This window comes from Mastigoproctus giganteus, chromosome 14 (genome assembly GCF_048544385.1).
Source record: "Mastigoproctus giganteus isolate SK-2022 chromosome 14, ASM4854438v1, whole genome shotgun sequence".
Classification (NCBI taxonomy): domain Eukaryota; kingdom Metazoa; phylum Arthropoda; class Arachnida; order Uropygi; family Thelyphonidae; genus Mastigoproctus; species Mastigoproctus giganteus.
Window position 1 is genome coordinate 123,186,005 of NC_143588.1, and position 21,585 is coordinate 123,207,589.

General features: G+C 39.2%; 1 protein-coding gene across 1 annotated transcript in view; it reads left to right on the top strand.

The window, feature by feature from the left end:
• Positions 1 to 21,585, top strand: part of LOC150075707 (calcineurin-binding protein cabin-1-like) — a 1,104,404-nt gene that overhangs the window by 79,266 nt on the left and 1,003,553 nt on the right. Inside the window, exon 5 of the mRNA XM_090388624.1 lies at positions 9,790 to 9,891. Coding sequence (XP_090244750.1) covers positions 9,790 to 9,891 — 102 coding nt within the window. The remainder of the gene's footprint in view (positions 1 to 9,789; positions 9,892 to 21,585) is intronic.

The window sequence follows — 21,585 nt, forward strand, 5'->3', positions numbered from 1 at the left end:
TGATGTCTGGAAGAGTTTGTGTGATCGCTGATTTTAGATGTATGTGTTGCTGCTTTGCATTTATGGTTTTAATGGGCAAATCTTCTGATCCTTTCCATTCTAGGCTTGGTGTCAGGAGGTCGCCTATGGTTCTTATTCCTGCCCAGTTCCAGGTAGGGAAGAAGAGAATATCATCATTTGCCGGGTCTATTATTCTTTTATTGTAGAAGAGCGGTTCTGAAAGTATTCCGGGAAGGGATGTTCTCTCAAGATTATGGTGAAGGTTTAGCTTTTTCCAGCGGTATAGTGCGTCTTTATAAAACGGCGGTAGTTTGAGTGGTGCTGGTGCCGTGCCATATCGATTCTCAATATTGTTCAAACGGATAGTCCTCTAGTGGCTGTTGCTAGTAGTTTATCCGTAGTGTTGGAATGTGGGTATTTTGTTTGCAGCATCTTAAGAAGAAAGGTGATCCGGAATGCTGTGATTTTGTCGTCAAGAGAGACCAACCCTTGACCCCCGTGAGTAAGTGGTTGGCTAAGTTTGGAGCAGGACATCCAGTTGGTTTTGTTCCAAAGGAAGCTTCGGACAGATGCCTGGATTTGGTCGAGGAAGTCAGCAGGTGGAGTGAGAATTTTGGTGTGCCAGAGAACGCTTGCCGCCATATGATTGACCACAAGCACTCTCCCTCTCAGCGAAGATGTGGTGCACACGCTTCTCCATTTCCCGAGTACTTTGTTGAAACGACTCAGCAATTCAGGCCAGTTCTTCTGGGAGAAAAGGAGGGTATTGCCGAGGTACACATCTAGGTATTTCTGTCCCTCGCTGGACCATGTGCCTTGGATGGGCGAGTCGGTTCTAGTTTTCCAGTTGCCAGCCCACGGGCTGCTGGTCTTACAGTGGTTGAATTTTGATCATGAGCCTTTTGAATGACTTCAAATTCGCTCTCGTGGCGTATTGCAATTATGACGACATCTTCGTATGCTGAGTAGGTTATATTTAGGTGGGGTTCTGGTAGCAGCGTTCTTCGGGATTGTATACTGGTGGCAATTTTATTAAGGAATGGTTCTATGGCAATTGCGTAGAGTTGTCCAGAGAGTGGGCAGCCTTGTTTTATCCCTCTGTAATTCGGAAAGTGGCAGGTGAACTGGTTGTTGAGTTTCAGGCAGAATTTGGCTTCCTTGTATAGCAGATGGATTGTTCCGATGATGTAAGGTCCATATCCAAAGGCTTTCAAGGTTCGAAATAGGTAGCTGTGTTCAACGCTGTCGAATGCCTTTTTCTGGTCAAGGCTAATTAGTGCTAGGAATTCTCTTTGGCTGTTTGCAGTGGAGAGGAGGTCTCGGATCAGATGCAGATTGTTGTGAATCGATCTTCCAGGTACAGAGTATGTTTTTTGGTGATCGATGATATCAGGGAGAGTGGCTTTTAATCTATTGGCGATGGCTTTGGAAATGATTTTACAGTCCGTATTCATTAAGGAAATCGGGCACCAGTTTTGTAAATTGGTGCGATCCCCTTTCTTGGGAATCAGTCGAGCGACAGAGGTGGTGACCAAAGCTGGTAGTCCATGGGACTGAGCTTCTTAAAGCATTCCAAAGAGTAGCAGTCAGAGTTGATCCCAAAACATTTGGAAGAATTCAGAAGTCAGTCCGTCCAGACCTGGTGATTTATTTTTGGAAAGGGCTTTGCAAAGGGTGCTACAAATCACCATTGTAGGGTGATTTGTTTCTCCATACTGCACTGGGCCGTAGGTATGGGAGATTTTTTTAAGTCCTGAAAGGATTTCCTCCATTGCGTTTGTAGAGGTTTCTTGAGAACTGTAAATTTCTCTATAAACTCTTGTTACTTCAGAGAAGATTTACTCTGGGTCTTCAGTGATGTTTCCGTTTTGCAGTTGAACGGCAGTGATGGTGGTTGATTTCTGATGTCTGCTTTCTAATGAGAAAAAGTATTTGGTCGGGGCATCAGATAGATTTATGTGAGTGTATCTCGATCTGAGCAGGGCGCCTTTTGCAGAGTGTTCTAAGTGGGTTTGTATGGTTTGTAGTGTTGACTGATAGGTCTGACTATCAGATGGGAGATTTTTCAGCCGTTGCTCAAGTTGATAGAGGTTATTACGCTTCTTTTGACTTTTCTGATGGCTGTAGGTTTGCGAGAATGATTTCAGTTTACTTTTAAATCTAGGCCACCATGTGTTCATGGGCTCCAATCTGTCTTTGGATTGGGCAAGGTTGGATATCAGGTCTTGCAACTTAGAGATGTATTCCTTGTCTTGAAGAAGGCTATTGTTGAACATCTAATAAGCACCTCCACTTTTGTAGTGATTGGGTGAGAAGGAGAGCTGTAATTTGATAAAGGAGTGATCTGAGATATAAGATGGCAAATGTGTGATGCTTCTGACCAGGGCGATGGTGTGTTTTGGGATGTAGTATCTGTCCAGTCGGGCTTGGTAAGGTAGTCTTTCAGATGCTGTATTTGCTGATCTCCAGGTGTAGGACTTTTCTTCTGGGTGCTGGTGTCTAAATACATCGATCAGTTCATTGTTGTTTATCAAGCCCTGCAGGTTGTTGATTAATGTTGTGCGGTGCTCAGTGCATCATGCTCTGTCCATTTCTGGGTCAAGAGTGCAGTTGAAGTCGCCAGCAAGAATGATGTGTTCTCGATCTATAGTAGAGAGGTGGCTTTGTATGAAGTTGGTTATTTGAATAGCAAGTCTGTCCTGCTGTGGCACGTAGATGTTAAAAAGTGCAGGGTTTCCTTCTGGGGTGTATCCAGGCGGGTGTAAATTGCGTAGCCAGCGATCTCTGCTATCACATTAAGCTTGCAGGCGGACTTTTGATGAAGGCCGACACTCACTCCTGCTCCATGATGTTGTTGTGTTGGAGAATGATGAAATACATATGACCAATCTGTCCATTTCAAGGATGGCCTTGTGTCTGTTTTAATATTTGTTTCTTGTAGGAAGAGTAGGTTGGCATGATGTCATTGGACCTGGTGAAGGATCAGCTTATTGCGCAATGTAGAGGCGTACTCTCTTGCATTAAGTGATAGCATACTAAGAGAGCATTATCTGCAGGAATAAAGGTAAGGGTTTTGCAAGTTTTGGGGCGGTTAACATCCTGATTGATGATATTGCTGTTAGAGCCCATTATTCAAGTAGTACAGGCGCTTGGATCTATTCACATCTGCCCTGTCCTTCTTTCCTTTTAGTTTGGAACGCAGACCCGTACGCGGTTCCTCTGGGGAACCGCGTACTTCCCGTAGAAAGGAGCGTAGTTTTCCACAGTTAAAGGACCTTTAGTGTGGGGAAAATCGTTTTCCTCGTTCTCTGAAGTACTTGAATCGTGAGAATCACAGTTGGTCTCTTCTTCAGTGCCCAGAAATTCGGGTTCTTCTTCATTTGGATCGTGAATGGTTTGTAGCTGTTTATTTATTTCCATACTTGGTGGTATGATGGACTTATTTGAGATCTGACCGTTTGTCTTCTGTGGTGTTCTGTATTTATTGTATGTACTTATAAAAAGACTGTTTTTGTTAGCGGTTTGCTCTTTTCCTGCCGCCATGTGCGTTGTCTTCTTCTGTTTTGTGGCTTTGGACGTGGTCTGCCTTGGGGGTTGATTCCGAGATAAAACTCTTGTTTCGGTTGGTAGGTCTCCTGAAGAGATTGCATCCTGGTCTTCTGTGGTCTTTGAATTTTCTTTTTCTGAAGAGTTTGTTGTGGGAAGCATCTCAGACTGTTTGACAGTTTCTTCAGCATCCCCATTATCTCCAACAGTCAGCTCGCTTTGTGCATCTGGCCTGACCCAGGTTGGTGCCGCCTGAATTTCGGTATTACTTTCAGAAGAGTTAGAGATATGCGGGCAGTTTTTCCTGATGTGATCCTCTTCGTGGCAGAAGAAACATTGTGAGGAAATGGAGGTATAGAAGGTGTAAATTATTCCGTTTAGATCGACGTTAATGAGTTTTGGGATGTTTGCTGCGTCATTGTTGGCGAAGTGCATAAGTGCTTGCCTGCGGAAGTTATTTATATGCGAATATTCTGGTTTCGTGGTTGCTGTAGAGAGTGTGCGTATTTTCCCAGTAACTGATCAGTATTTGGATAAAATTCCTCTCAGAAATTGATGAGGGATTTCAGGTGGGATGTTTGAAATTGTAACTTTCGTTGGTGCTAAGGCAATTGGCTCCACTTCTAGGTGATGAAGGCCGATGCCTATTCCATTTTTCAGGACAGTTTGCGCCCATGAGGGGTGGTTGAAATACACCTGCACAGATTCCGCCACACGGGATGCGTGGGTAATATTTTTCGGTGGTACTTTCTCCGCGATCGCTGTAAGGTACTGCTCTAAGGGAGTGTTTTCCTTGGTAACGAAAATTACTATTCCATTTTCCCGGGAAGTTGGGAGGTGGTAGATGACTCTCATCATCCGATGCAATACCACCACTTTGCTTATTGGAGGCTTAAAGTGGTGAAACTCATGTTTAGTCTCTAGAGCAAAGTTTCCGGCATCCCCCTCCCCTCATACTTCTCCCTCAATCCATGCATGGTACTAAGTACTATAGGTTTTGATACCTTTCTTGTTTGGAAATTTCATAAAAAAGAAAGAAAAAAAGTAATAGCGGTTGCTTCATTTGTAAGAGCGTTGTTTGACAGCGTATGTACTATTGTTGGTCGCGAGAGAGGGGGTTTTTGCTGGCGTCAAGCATAATCCATTAGATATGGCATTAGCATAAGTATTAACAGTTACTGACCTTTTGGACCTTGAGGTATTCACCTGTTGTCACAGGGTGTGGCTTCCAGTGTCTTGGTCACTGCTGGCAGTAGCTGTAGGTTCCATTGCTGTGGTTGTTTGACCTTCGCTGGCCATAGCTGGAGGCAATTGATGGGATGGGTGGGGGTGGGTGGAATAAGCCATTACTGGAATGTCCAGCTATCCATGGCTAAAGTTAAAAAATTAAATTCTAACCTAACTCAAACTCCGCTAAATCTACACACACAAAATTATTATTACTCGAAAGCTCTTCCGAAGAGGAATCGGACAGTATAAGTCTTGACTGAGGGTTCTCGCAGACAAACGTCGAAAGGGGGCAAAAGGGGCGGGAGCCAAAAGCACATGTCCGATCCGCATGAACAGATATATAGATAGATCAATCAGGAATTCTGTAAGAAAGGGGAGAAAAATGATTTTGTAATAACGGAGAGCAAAGTGGAGGAGAAATTGTTGAAGATAAACATAAAAAAGGCACCTGGGGCAGATGGAATCTATCCAGTTATATTGAAGGAGGCAGCGAGGGAAGTAAGCAAACCCTTAGCCATAATTATGAGAGCATCCTTAGATTCAGGGGAGGTCCCCATGGGCTGGAGATGTGCAAATGTTTCCCCAATTCACAAAGGTGGTTCAAAGGGTGATGCAAATAATTATACACCTGTTAGTTTAACTTCTGTTCCGGGGAAACTAATGGAGTCACTGGTTAAAGAAGTGATGCAGGATCACCTAGACAAGACGGCAGTAATAGTTCAGACACATCATGGGTTTGTTACGGAGAAGTCTTGTCTGACTAATCTGATTGGATACTACGATGCAGTCACAAAGGAACTGGATGCAAAAAATAATTTTGTTATCACATACTTGGATTTCTGGAAAGCTTTAGATACTGTTGCACATGGAAGACTGCTGTACAAATTGGAGCGGTAGGGTTAGTTGCTGCAATGGATAAAGTAATGGTTGAGCGGGAGACGGCAGAGAGTGGTAATAAATGGACACTTCTCTACATGGACTAATGTTATTAGTGGAGTCCCCGAGGTTTCGGTGCTGGGCCCATTGTTGTTTTGTGTATTTATTAGTCATATCAATGAAGGTATATCACGCTTAATGTGCAAGTTTGCAGATGATACAAAGGTTGGCATTTTTGATAATGATAGTATAGATATTATGCTACTGCAACAGGATCTAGAAAAGTTAGGGAGATGTGCTGAGAAGTGGCAACTGAAGTTTAATATTGACAAATGCAAAGTATTACATATGGGTAACAGTAACCCAAAAGAAACATACCAACTGTGTGGTTCTTCACTCAGGGAGGTGGAGAATGAAAAAAACCTGGGCGTAATTGTGCAGGATATCAAAGTCTCTGAGCAGTACAAATGTGCTGCCACAGCAGGTCATGGAGTTGTGTTAATGATATATAGTAATTTTGCTAGCAGAGACAAGGCGGTGATTATACATTTGTATAAGGCAGTGGTCAAGCCACACCTTGAGTACTGCGTACAGGTCTGGAGATCTCATTTTAGGAAGGGTGTAGAGTTGCTAGAACATGTACAGAGAAGGGCAACAAGATTGATGAGAGGAACAAATGTGTTCTCTTACCAGGAGAGGCTTAAATTCGTTCAATTGCACCATCTGGTGACTAGACACCTGCCAGATGATCTGATTGAGGTGTACAAGGCCTTGAATGGTTTGAGTATGCTGAATGCTGATGAGATACTTCCACTTGCTGAGATTAAGAACCTGAGGAGGCAGATTCGAATTGAGGAAAGACAGTTGCAGAATAGATGTGCGGAAGTTTGCCTTTAGTCCGCAGGTAGTTGATTACTGGAACAGACTTCCATCTGTTGTTGTGGAAGTTGATAGCTTAAATAAATTTAAAGTTGAACTAGACAAACATTTAGTTTCTGGATAGATGAAATGGAAAGGGTTTTTTTTTTTTTTTTTGTTTTTTTTGTTTTTTAGGCTGATGCTTTCTTGAATCATATGCCTCAGGTAATGCTAAATTTTTTTTTTTAACTGCCTTAAAAAATGAATTGTTATAGAATCAAAACAACAATTCCACAAAAGAAATGAAAACTTCATTTGCAGAGTACCAAGTTTGCATTTTCTCAGGCTGAATAATTGTTTCCTTTCTGTTAACTGTTTTATTTTTGAACATAATGCTGGACTGAATAACATTATGTTCTTCATAATGTTATTCAGTCCGGCATATAGAAATATACTGGAGTGAATATTTCATTGAAAATATTTTAAACAATTTTGTGAGAATCAAACAAATTTTTTTTTCTCTAACACGAGTCTCATTAGGTCATCTGATCTCCATTTAAGCCTAAACCTTGAACAATATTTCTTAGTTTGTATGAAAAGCCTAGTATCTTCCAAGATTAATTCTTTCAATACTTCCCATTTAGAATTTGCTGTTTGTAAAATCATCAGTTGGTCACACTGTATAAAATTTAAAAAATCTCTGAGACGTCTGTAGTCACCTTTACAAAAGCAAAAACCCTTCCCTTTACCCCTGATGGTAGTTACCTCTTTGAGTAAATCCCACACTGTGATCACTGTCACCAAGTGGTTCCTTTATCTGCAGATTCTTAATGCATGAAGAATCACTACTGATAATCAGATCAAGAGTATTACTCCCTCTAGTTGCCTCCCGAACATGCTGCTGTTGAAAACAATCATCCAATAAAAAAAAACAAATCACTCCTCATGTGTGAATGTAGATGCAAAATACTCATTCAGATTATCAACTATCTGATCAGGAGCATCAATAGTTGAATAATTGATATTGACTGGACCACTCTGATTCATCCCTTCCTTCTAGAGTTTATATAACTAAAGAAGTCCTTGCTGTTTTTCTTAGCATCTTTTCCCAAATATATCTTGTAATCTGCCTTCACTTGCCTAACTTCCTTTGTGACTTGATTACAGATTACCTGATATCTGCCATAGGTTTCCCTGAGAATTTATATGTGTCCCATGCATTTGTGTTCTCTGCCTTGAGTCTCATTAGTTCATCTGACATCCATTTAGGCCTAAACCTTGAACAATATTTCTTAATCGGTATGAAAAGCCTAGTAGCTTCCATGATTGCTTTCTTAAATGCTTTCCATTTTTTAATGGTAAGCATTTAAATAAGTGTATGTAAGCATCTTAAATGTTTACCATGCTTACATGCACCTATTCTTAGTTACCCTAACACAGCCCATGTTTTTATTTTGTCCATGATGACTTACATGACTCCTACCCTGAAAACCTTAGCACCCCACTGTCCAATCTAATAGAAGCAGTGTAAGAATCACTTGCACCTCTGACTGCTGCTACTGTTAATCTTTTAGTCTGTGAATCTCCCCTCCCCAAGCTTGCAGTTTTCCAACCCACCTAACACTGCTTTGATAGAATCAGCAAATATTCTTGCGACCCTTCTATTTAAGTGTATCCCATCCCTGTAGAAGCAGTGTCTGCTGTTAACAAGCACAGACCATGCCAAGAAAAATTCTACCCCATGAGCCTTGCTCAATCCCTCCAGGGTCGAATTGATTGGCAAGACTGTCATCATATACTCCCGCCTAACACTGCTGCCTATCATATCTGGGCAGAATTGCAGACACTTTCAAATTTAACCCTATCTTACAACTTTTTTTCAGCATTGACCTGTACTTGTTAAGTAATCTGCAGATCTACTACTCTTAATATCATTAGTGCCAACGTGTGTTAGGCGATGTGTAACTTGCCAAAGAGTGATATTGTTGTATGATTAGTACAACAATATCTCCCTTTTGTGCCCTTGAAAGATTATATCTGCTCTACAACATCATCAAATTTTGCCCCTGCAGATATACCCTAGTCCTATTCCACCTATCCTGTTTACACAATATATTACCTGTCTTCCTGATAATGGAGTCACAGACAACTATCTCCTGAGGGACCAGCTCATTCTGCCTTTGAGATTGCTGCTGTTTAGCCTGATGCACAAGAGGGAGCTCTGGCATTGAGTTGGGCAGCTGAGAGCTTGATGGGTCCCCCACTTTAATACCTTCGGGTACATCTACTTGCCAATTCAAATTCTGATATTCGCCCATCAGAACACTGAGTTGGCACCTAATTTCTTGACACCCACTGTACCTAGCACAAGCAAAGACATCTTCCTTGGCTAGATCATGTCCTGTTCCAGAATGATCTGCAAAATTTCACAGGCCCACATTTTTTGAGGCTGTGATGCACTGGAGAACTGTCCCTCTTGGTTATCCCCCGAACCACAGCACTCCTGCTACTTTGTGTTTGTTGCTTTGCTGCTCTAGTCTGGGGCATGGGTGAATTGTTTGAATATAATGAAAATTAATAAGATTAATTAATCAATTATTAATACTACACTATGGAATAGATTTCTAAGTGCAGTGATATATACTATGCTAACCAGTTTTACTTTGGCTGCCTATTTACCCAGTTAAAAATTTGAATTCCCTACCACTCACTCTATACTATAACAATGGCAGTAAGGTTTGAATGAAACAACGGTTTTACATCAATTAAGTAGTAACCTATAAAATCTCTATCTGAATTTTAAAAAAAAATTATAATCATATTACAGTGTTATGTTTAATTAATATGTATATTAATTAAGCTACATATGTAAGTACTGTATAAATTTATATTTTTGTTTGCTAACATGTAGATAATATTCTTCCAATTTTCACGCATTGTTTAATTGGTAATAAACTTTTGGTAATAAAGTGGAAATTTGTGCTTTATATCTTGTATTTTTACAGCCTGTGTATAATATTCATAAATTTTCACTTATTAGAATCGCCTTTATTAGAATTGAAATTCAATTTGCAACCGTGATCATTATAACTGGCATTTACTATATATATAATGTTTCAAATCTTTTTGAATTCTTATATATTTAAGTGTATAGTTTCATATAATCATTGCACATTTCATTTGGTAAAATTAATTTCAATCTTTTTGATCACCACCTCATATTATTAATAAGATGTATAGTGGAAGGTAGAGTAACCTCTTTGATTTTCCTCCCTGCAGGCTGTATATGTAGATTCCAGTGATGTGAATCTCTGGTATAAGATGGGCAAAGTATCCTTACTACTTCATAACTATCCACTTGCAAGAGTGTCATTTGAAGAGGTAAGTTGAATGATCTGTGAAAAAAACATTTAATTTCATTTAGTTTTGAAGTGTGTATTAGGAATCTGTTAAACTCATCTTAACTCATCACTAGGCACTTAGCAGATATTAGTCAATATTATTGTTTTTTAAGAAATTCTTCTGCAAAAACTTGTACCTTCAAGAAAATATTTAGTATGTAAATAAAATATATTGTATGAATATTCTTGAAAATATGAAAATATTTTGTATGAAGTATTCGGTACCTGTAATGAAAATATCTTGTATGAAATATTCGGTACCTGTAATGAAAATATCTTGTATGAATTATCTAGGAAAGGTTAGAATTCAGTCTACAAAATATATTTAAAATATAAGTAATGCTGTACTGTTCATTATATCATTTGTTTCTATGAGAAAATTGTTTAGAGTATGAAGGTTTTCTGGCATCAAACTTCAAAATGTGGTGTTACACCCTAGTCAGAGATTATAAATGCTACCTGTAATGTAAAATCAATGTTTTTAGCATTGCTTTTATATGCTAGAGGAGTATGATTCAGTTGAATGTATAGATACAGAAACTTGTTTTCTTTTCTTTTTTTTTTATTTTGAAAATAAAATGCACAGGGCATAATCCTTATGGGTTTTGATAATTAACTATATAGTATCTAGTTAACCCATAAACTTGAACTATTTATGTAGCGTAGAGGGCATCGTTTTAATTGTATCTCATAATGTGGTTGCCTTCACAACGAGATAGTTACTATTGCATTACTTCAAATAAATAATGCTTCTCTAGTAGAGAAGACTACTGTTATTTATTTTCAACGGTATCGATCGTTTATATATACGTCATCATCAGTGGGCGGGCACGTACCCAGGTAATACAACAAGCCATTACAGTTGCGAAGTTATATCCACAAAATGAGAGATGCCAAAATGGTATGGTGGCAATGTATTTTGAAAATGACATGCACAGGCCATAATGCTTATGGATTTTGATAATTAATTATATAGTATCGGTATAAATACGCCATAGTTAACCCATAAACTTGAACTATTTATGTAGCGTAGAGGGCATTGTTTTAATTGTATCTCATAATGTGGTTGCCGTCACAACGAGATTGCTACTATTGCATTACTTCAAATAAATAACGTCTTCTCTAGTAGAAAAGACTACTGTTATTTATTTTCAGCGGTACCACCACCCAGACGATCGTTTCAAGCTATTCGTGATGAAGCTGAATAGCTTCGAAACGATCGTCCAGGTGGTGGTACTGCTGAAAATAAATAACAGTAGTCTTGTCTACTAGAGATGCATTATTTATTTAAATTAATGCAATAGTAACTATTTTGTTGTGAAGGCACCCACATTATGAGATACAATTAAAACGATGCCCTCTACGCTACATATGCAGTTCAAGTTTATGGGTTAACTGTTGGTGTATTTACACCGATACTGTATAGTTTGATTTTTTTATATATATATATTATTATTATTATTATTATGGCAGGTGAGTTCCTAATGAAACTGTATACAGGAAGAGGTTTTGCTTCCCATGTTTTTAATTGCTGTATGGTAATCAAACTAGTTTCAGAATAGCTGCTGTTTTAATAAACTTTTAAATAAATATAATAAATATAGTAGACATCTAGTATTTGAAATTTTGATTATGCAAAAAAAAACAAAAAAAAAAAAAACACCAGTGTGTGTATTTTATTTCACATAAAATAAAACATGTAAGATGTTTTATTTTATGTGAAAACATCCTTGGCTTGGACAAGGTTAAAGGGCTTCAGAAATGAAAGAGAATACGAACATGTTTAACTTTTTAAAGAATTTATTTATTTTTTTCAACAGTTTCATAAATTTCAGGTTGCAATACATGTTCAATAGGTAATTTACTTAAAATGGGTTTGTGATCGTTAAAATATGATGCATACACTTGAGATTGCAAAGTGTGTAAATGTGTGAAACACCGCATTAATCAGTTCCGTGATTAGTAGTCAATACCGATCTACTAGTAGTGGCATGTGGTGCAAGAAAGCAAGCTTATGCAGCATCAGCCAAAAAAAAAAAAAAAAAAAAGCTTCCATTTCACCTCTCCGTTCGTTCCAAATACCTGTCCAGCTGAGCCTTAAATTTGTTTAGGCTATCAACTTCCACAACAAGGGATGGAAGTCTGTTCCACCAACCAACTACCCGATGGCTAAACTACCTGCTGGCTAAAGGCAAATTTCCGCACATCTATCCTACATTTGTCTTTCTTCAATCTGAATTTATGCCCTCTCAGGTGATTATTCTGAGCAAAGGGAAGAATCCCATCGGCATTGAGCATGTCACACCATTCAAGGCTTTATACACCTCTCTCAGATCACCTCGCCGGTGCCTAATCTCCAGACACTGTAATTTGCAAAACTTAACCCTTTCTTCATAAGAGCAACCCTTTGTTCCATTCACTAATCTTGTTGCCCTTCTCTGTACTCGTTCCAGCAGCTCTACATCCTTCTTGAAATGAGGCCGCCAAACCTGTATACAGTACTCAAGGTGTGGCCTGACTGCCTTATACAAAGGAATAATCACCTCCTTATCCCTGCTAGAAAAATTCCTGTATATCCTTGACAAGACACCATGAGCTACTCTTGCAGCCTGTCTGCACTGCACTGAAGAGAACTTCATATCTACCTGCACATATGTCTCTACCACTGTCAGTGTAGTACCACAGAGTTGATACGTTGCTCTGGGGTTGCTGTTTCCCATATGTAGTAGTACTTTACATTTGTCAATGTTAAACTTCATTTGCCACCTCTCAGCCCATCTGCTCAACCTTTCCAGACACTGTTGCAGCAGCATAGCGTCAGTAGTGTCCTTAACAACCCTGCCAACCTTTGTATCGTCTGCAAACGTGGACATTAAGCTTGATATAACATCATCAATATCATTTATAAATACAGAAAACAATAATGGACCCAACACTGAACCCTGAGGGACTCCACTAATAACATTAGTCCACGATGAGCAGTGTTCATTGATTACCACTCTCTGTCTTCTCCCCCTCAACCATCCCTTTATCCAAAGCAGTAATTTTCCTCCAATGCCACACTGCTCCAATTTGTGCAGCAGTATCAAAAGCCTTTCTAAGATCCAACTATATAATATCAAAGTTATTCCCTGCATCCAGTTCTTTTGTGACTGCATCATAGTATCCAATCAAATTGGTCAGGCAAGACTTCCCCTTAACAAAACCGTGCTGTGTCCAAGCTGTAACTGAAGTCTTGTCTAGATGATCCTGCAGTGCTTCTTTAGCCAGTTCCTCCATTAATTTTCTTGGAACAGGTATATAATTACTTGTGTCAGCCTTGGATTCTCCTTTCTGAATTGGGGTCACATTTGCACATCTCCAGTGTATGGGTACCACCCTTGAGTCCAAAGAAGCTCTCATAATTATGGCTAAGGGTTTGCTTATTTCCTTTGCTGCCTCCTTTAGTATAACTGGACAGATCCCAGCTGCCTTTTTTTATGTTTATCCTCAACAATTTCTCCTCCACTTTCCTCTCAGTTATTACAAAACCATCTAGCTCACTGCAAGAGTTTACTTCACCTCTGGCATTCCCCTTCCTGAATAACTCCTCACGTGTGAATGTAAAAATGCAAAATACTCGTTTAGTTTGTTAGCCGCCTGAGCAGGATCCTCAACTGTTGAACAATCAATATCCATTGGACCAATCTTATTCATCCCTTTACTTTTAGAGTTTACATAGGTAAAGAACTCTTTTCTGTTTTTCTTTGCATCCTTTGCCAAAAATTTCTCGTAATCTGCCTTTGCCTACCTAATCTCCTTTGCGATTTGGTTACAGACCAGCCTATATCTATCATAGGCTTCCATGTCATCCATTAATTTATATATATCCCATGCATTTTTCTTCTCTGCCATATTGTCTCATTAGTTCATCTGACATCCATTTAGGCCTAAACCTTGAACAATATTTCTTAGTTGGTATGTAAATCCTTGTAGCTTCCAAAATAAGTTATTTAATTGCTTCACCTTTTTAAATTTGCTGTTGGTAACATCATCAGTTGGTCCCACTGTATAGAATTTAAATACTGTCGCAGACCATCGTAGTCGCCTTTACGAAAGCAAAAACCCTTCCCTTTACCACTGATGGTAGTTACCTCTTTGAGTAAATCCCACTTCAGCACACTGTGATCACTGCTACCTAGTGGTTCCTTTATCTGCAGATTCTTAATGCATGAAAAATCACTACTGATAATTAGATCAAGAGTATTACTCCCTCTAGTTGCCTCCTGAACATGCTGATGTAGAAAACAATCATCCAATAAATCCACAAAAGCCTTGCTAGTGTGTGATTGACCAACCCACAAATTCCAGTCAATATCTGGGAAATTAAAATCCCCCATTATAAGACTATCTGATTTACTGGCCCACTCTATTTCCCTGTACAGTTTCTTATTATACTCATCAGAGTCTATTATACTCATTAGGCCTATAGCACACTCCTACTCTCAATTTTGATTTCACAATGCTTATGTCACACAGAACTGACTCAACACTGCACTGTCCAGCGATGTCGACTGGCTTCACTTCCTTGGATTTTATGTGTTTCTTAACTAATAGCATAACCCCTCCTCCCTTCCTATCCAGTCTATCCTTTCTGTACACATTGTACTCCCCAAATTCCAGTTCTACATTCCTTATATCTGTTTGACACCATGTCTCTGATATCCCAACAATATCTGCCTTTGATGTTTTGAACAATACCTCAAATTCATCAAATTTATTTACCAAACTCCTAGTATTGGTGTACCCGCAAGTATACATGCACCTGTTCCTATTCTTAGCTACCCTAACACAACCCATGTGTTTACTTGTACTGCAATGACTCCCAGCAGTCTCTGAATATCCTGCATCTTGTTTTCCAGGCTTCTGCTCATTCCAATAGAAGCAGTGCAAGAATCACTTTCAACTCTGCCAGTGGCTACTGTTGAGCTATTAGTCCTTGTATCCCCTGAAGCTAGCAGTTTTCTGACTCATCTTACACTGCCTTGATAGCATCAGCAAATATTCTTGCACCCTTTCTATTTAAGTGTATCCCATCCGTGTAGAAGCAGTCTCTCCTGTTAACAAGTACAGACCAGGCTGTAAAAAATTCTACCCCTTGAGCCTTGCACAATCGTTTTAGGGCCGAATTGATCGACAAGGCTCTCATCATATACTCCCTCCTATCGTGTTTGGGCAGAATTGCAGACACTTTCAAATTCAACCCTAATTCACGACTTTTTTTCAACAGTGACCTGTACTTGTTAAGTAATTCTGCATGTCTTCTACTCGTAATATCATTAGTGCCAATGTGCACAACTATATCACCTTTTGTGCCCTTAAAAGATGATATTCGCTCTACAATGTCATCAGCCTTTGCCCCTGGCAGACATATCCTGGTCCTGTTCCACCTATCCTTTTTACAAAGCATGTTCCTGTTTCCCTGACAATAGAGTCACCAATAACTACTAGTTCCTGTGGGACCAGTGTATTCTGCCTTGGGATTGCCGCTGTGTTGCGTGATGACCAAGTGCAAGCTCTGGCATTGATGTGGGCAGCTGAGAGCTTTATGGGGCCCCTCAATTTAGTTCCTTTGAGGGTATCCATCCTGTCATTCAAGCTCTCATATAGGCCCATAACAACGCTGAGTTGTCTCCTGCTTTCCTTACACTCCTTACATCGCGCACACACAAAGACATCCCCCATGGCAATATCATGTGCCGTACCCGATTGCTCGACAAACATCAAGCAAGCAGTGCATTTTAAAAGGCTGTGATTCAGAGGGCAACTGCCCCCCTCAGTTCTTCCTTGAACCACAGCACTCCCATTAGCTTGAGCCTTTTGCTTTGCTGCTCTGGTCTTTTCATGATTTCGATGTAATTTCAATACAATTTCAATTTCGGTGCAAAATTATAACCCTAAACTTGAATCCCAAAACAGTTATAACGCTATATATAATTTTTAGTATTGAGTATTATCTACAAGTTCCATTTATATAACTTCTGTATCAAGTTATGTATTAATTAATTATGTTACGTTTGTAATCTAAGTCGTTATATGTATTTAGTTAAAGAGTACAATTTAATTGACAATGAAGTTTAACAAGATTAATAGATTTTACTGATATCGACAATATTATATTATGTACTATACTGTACTAAGCTTACGTTATCTGGTTCGGGATATAATGTATCGTATAATAATGGCGGTTACGAACGGTAAATCTACGGACAATTAAGTATTAATTAACTTCCAAATCTCGCTGTCTCAATTCAGAATAAATTAATGATCATGACCAAGTCTATAAGCTACTTATAGAAAATAATTTGATATAACAATTGGTCAATAAAGCGGCTAAATATAGTTAAAAATTTTCTTGTTCAGTGGAGCTGCAACTTATAACACGTGGATTTAATACCCTTATCGATACTAAGTAATTCCTAGAAAATCTCTATCTAAGTTAAACTTTAAACTAAGTATCATAACTAGGAATATAAAGTTACTCTAAAAAATAGGTTAATATGCCAATTTAAGCTAATAAAACAGAAGAAACTTCTGTTCCAGGAGCAGTAAAAAACTTTGCCTGCACAAGGCTACTCTCGTTCTCAAGTGTATGAGCTTATGCAGCATCAACAAAAAAAAAAAAAAAAAAAAATACAAAACAACCCTCTCTAAATATTAGTCCAGTTCCTCCTTAAATTTATTTAACCTATCAACTTCCACAACGACAGATGGAAGTTTGTTCCAGAAATTAACCACCTGCTGGCTAAAGGCAAATTTCCACATATCTATTCTACATCTGTCTTTCCTCAGTTTCAATTTATGCCCCCTTAGGTTCCTAATCTGAACAAATAGAAGAAACCCATTCAAAGCCTTATACAGCTCAATCAGATCACCTTGCAGGTGCCTAGTCTCCAGCTGCTGCAATTTGCAGAACTTAAGCCTCTTCTGGTAAGAGGATCCCTTCATTCCCCTCACCAATCTTGTTGCCCTTCTCTGTACATGCGCAAGCAAATCTACATCCTTCCTAAAATGAGACCTCCACACCTGCATGCAGTACTCAAGGCGTGGCCTGACCATTGCCTTATACAGAGGGATAATCATCTCCTTTTCTATTAGTATTTAACATTAGTCCAAATTTATTTTCTAAGAAATCAGTCAAATGCTTGGATTGAGTATCTGTAAAATTAATTGAAATCTCCACTAAGTATCATTGATATTCGGTTGCATTTTTTGTGAGAAAATTGTTGTAGCAGTGCAGCTTCTTCAATTGTGTAAGGAAGTAAAATGAAATGGATGAATTCAGTGATGTGTTTGATCTTTTGTTATGTGATATATAAATGACTACCAGCAGTATCATTTGATAGTCATGAAGAAGGCATTCAGCTGCACAAATGTCTCCAACAGGTCAAATTCTAACTGATTTTTGAACAGCAGCTCGACTTTTGAAAATATGCTCGACTGCTGTTGAAACCTGTTGAGGATCACAACAGAAAATATAGCTGAAATATGATTTCGTTTCTTTTTGGATGATGAAATCGAAGCCGGTTATTGTAGTATACTCTGTCTAGCCAGTTCAGGAATCAATTGAGAGTACCTCTAACTTTTCCCAATATTTATTAACAGTATCGGCAAAGGTATATATTAAGTTTAATGCCAATGTCTGCTGATAATACAAAGGTTGTTAGGATGGTTAATTGTGATAAGATCTAGAAAAATAAGGCAAATAGACTGAGAAGTGACAATTGAGTTTTAACATTGATAAATTCAAGATATTGCACCTTTAATTCAAGGTATTGATAAACCCAAGATATTGCACAACATACCGACTTGTGTGATATCACACTCGGTAGTGGAGAATGAAAGAGATCTGGATAATTGTGCAGCCAGATTTGAAGTTTTCTAAGCAGTGCAGACAAGCAAATAGGATGGCTTGTGGTGTACTTCAGTGATGTACAGGAATTTTTCAAGCTTGGACAAAAGTGATTATCTTTTTGTATAAGGGAGTGGGTAGACTGCAGCTGGAATTCTGCATACTGGTTTGGAAGCATCACTTTTGGACAGATGTTGATCTGTTGCAATGAAGAGGTACACGATTCATCAGACGCATAAAAGGGTAAGAGTACCCTATTATGCACCTGATGAATTTAGTAAATCTGCAAGATGACTCGACTAAAATGTTTAATGCTTTAAATTAAATGGGTAAACTAAATGGTGGCATCCTTACTCTTTCTTGGAAGACACAATAAGGTCATAAATTTGAAAAGGATAACTGCATGGTAAATGTATGAAAATTTGCTTCCAGCGAGAGAGTGATTTCTGGAACAAACCTTCCATATGACATTGCAGAAGTGTGTAAGTTGAATGAATTTAAGGAAGGATTGGACAATTCATTATATGAAATGGGTAGGTGATGTGGATAGGTTTTTTTTTTTTTTTTTTTGTTGATGCTGTATAAACTTGTCTTTGTACAAAATTGCCACTACTAATATTCAGTAGCAATCATCAACTGTACATCTGTGTTACTTTTAGTTAACTTGTTTGAGTTAAAGGTTTAATTTATTTAGTTCATATTAAGAGATTCAGAGAAACTTTTTTTTTTTTTTTTGTAGATGGTGCTGCATAAACTTGCTTTCTTGCAGTATTAGCATTAGTAAAGACATTTGATGCAAGAAAGCAAGCTTATGCAGCATCAGCCAAAAAAAAAAAAAAAAAAAATAAAATAAATAAATAAATAAAAAATAACCACTTCCACTTCACCCCTCTGTTCATTCGAAATACCTGTCCAGCTGAGCCTTAAACTTATTTAGCCTATCAACTTCCACGACAAGGGATGGAAGTCTGTTCCACCAACCAACCACCCGCTGGCTAAAGGCAAATTTCCTCATGTCTGTCCTACATCTGTCCTTCCTCAATTTGAATTTATGCCCTCTGAGGTGATTATTCTGAGCAAGAGGAAGAATCCCATCAGCATTGAGCATGCTCAAACCATTCAAGGCTTTATACACCTCTATCAGATCCCCTCGCTGGTGCCTAGTCTCCAGACACTGTAATTTGCAAAACTTAAGTCTTTCTTCGTAAGAGCTCCCCTTTGTTCCATTCACTAATCTTGTTGCCCTTCTCTGTACTCGTTCCAGCATCTCTACATCCTTCTTGAAATGAGGCCTCCAGACCTGTATACAGTACTCTAGGTGTGGCCTGACCATTGCCTTATACAAGGGAATAATCACCTCCAGGGATAACCCTGCTAGAAAAATTCCTATATATCATCAACAATAAATACACCATGAGCTACTCTTGCAGCCCATCTGCACTGCTCAGAAAACTTCATATCTGCCTGCACAACCACCCCCAGGTCCCTTTCATTCTCTACCACTGTCAGTGTAGTACCACAGAGTACTACATGTAGTACTTTACATTTGTCAATGATAAACTTCATTTGCCACCTCTCAGCCCATCTACTCAACCTTTCCAGATCCTGCTGCAGTAGCATAGTGTCAGTAGTGTCCTTGACAACCCTGCCAATCTTCGTATTGTCTGCAAACTTGGACATTAAGCTTGATATACTATCATCAATATCATTTATAAATACAGAAAACAATAATGGACCCAATACTGAACCCTGAGGGACTCCACTAATAACATTAGTCCACAATGAGCAGTGTCCATTGATTACCACTCTCTGTCTTCTCCCCCTCAACCACCCCTTTATCCATAGTAGCAATTTGCCTCCAATGCTACACTGCTCCAATTTGTGCAGCAGTCTTCCATGTGCAACAGTATCAAAGCCTTTCTAAGATCCAAGTATATAATATCAAAGTTTATTCCCTGCATCCAGTTCTTTTGTGACTGCATCATAGTATCCAATCAGATTGGTCAGGCAAGACTTCCCCTTAACAAAACCATGCTGTGTCTGAGCTATAACTGAAGTCTTGTCTAGATGATCCTGCAGTGCTTCTTTAACCAGTGCCTCCATTAATTTTTCGGGAACAGAAGTTAAACTGACAGGTCTATAATTATTTGTGTCGCCCTTTGATCCTCCTTTGTGAATTGGGGTCACATTTGCACATCTCCAGTCCATGGGTACTTCCCCTGAGTCCAAGGAAGCTCACATAATTATGGCTAAGGGTTTGCTTACTTCCTTTGCTGCCTCCTTTAATATAACTGGATAGATCCCATCCACCCCGGGTGCCTTTCTTGTATTTATCTTCAACAATTTCTCCTCCACTTTACTCTCAGTTATTACAAGATTCTCTAGCTTACTGCCAGAGTTGAATACACCTCTGGCATTCCCCTCGCTGAATAACTCCTCATGTGTGAATGTCGATGCAAAATATTCATTTAGTTTGTTAACTACCTGAGCAGGATCACCAACAGTTCACCCATCGATATCAAGTGGACCAATCTGATTCATCCCCTTCCTTCTAGAGTTTACATAAGTAAAGAACTCTTTTCTGTTTTTCTTTGCATCCCTTGCCAAAGATTTCTCGTAATCTGCCTTCGCCTGCCTAACCTCCTTTGTAACTTGGTTACAGATCAACTTATATCTATCATAGGCTTCTGTGTCACATGTTAATTTGTATGTATCCCATGCATTTTTCTTCTCTGCCATATGTCTCATTAGTTCATCTGACATCCACTTAGGCCTAAACCTTGAACAATATTTCTTAGTTGGTATGTAAAGCCTAGTAGCTTCCAAGATAAGTTCTTTGAATACAAAGGGTACTAGGAAAGTTTTGCAATACAGCTTTGTTTATTTAATTTTTTCAAAGTAATTTCCTCTACATTCAATACACCTCTCCATCCTCCGAAACCAATCTTTAAACCAGTTCTGCCAAGTTTCACTAGGGAGTAAAGCACACTCGTTGTCCCAAGCCCGTAGAAGGTCCTCATCACTGGAAAACTGCCTCCCTTTTAGCTTCATTTTCACATGCGGGAACAGTGCAAAGTCGCAGGGAGCAATGTCTGGCTTGTAGGGAGGGTGCTCGAGAAGTTTCAGTCCTGTCGTGGTTAAATATTCGGTGCAGGCTTTGGCGCAGTTAGCTGGAGCATTATCGTGATGGAGGTACCAGGTGTCCATTCTTGACTTTGGCCGCAGGTTCTTCATAGATCCAATGACTTTAGGCAGGCATTGTTCAGTATACCACTTAGCTGTGACTGTCTTCTGCGTGTCCAAAACGACACGTTCCACAATTCCACTCGATTTGAAAAATACAGCTATCATTTTCTTCTTTACAGATCGGGATTTTCTGACAATTACGGGTGTGTCGTCATCATCAAAGACCCAAACTTTGTTTTGAGCCTTGGTCGGCAGATCGTAATAGTACAGCCAAGTCTCGTCACCTGTCACGATGTTGTTCACATACCGGGATTGTCCCTTATCAAACTTTCTTAACATCTCCCGGCACCAAGTCACACGTCGTGTCATCTGCTCATCAGTCAGTTGATGCGGCACCCAGAGAGAACAAAGTTTCTTCACGTGCAAATGATCTTGCAGAATCGAACGAATTGCTGGTGCATTTAGGCCCAAAGTATCCTCTATCTGTTGGTAGGTCACTCGCCTGTTTTCGTCAAGCATTTTCCTCACAGCAGTAACGTTTTCCTCCGTAACTGACGTTCGTGGCCTTCCCAGCCTCTCAGAATCCTCCAGAGTGAA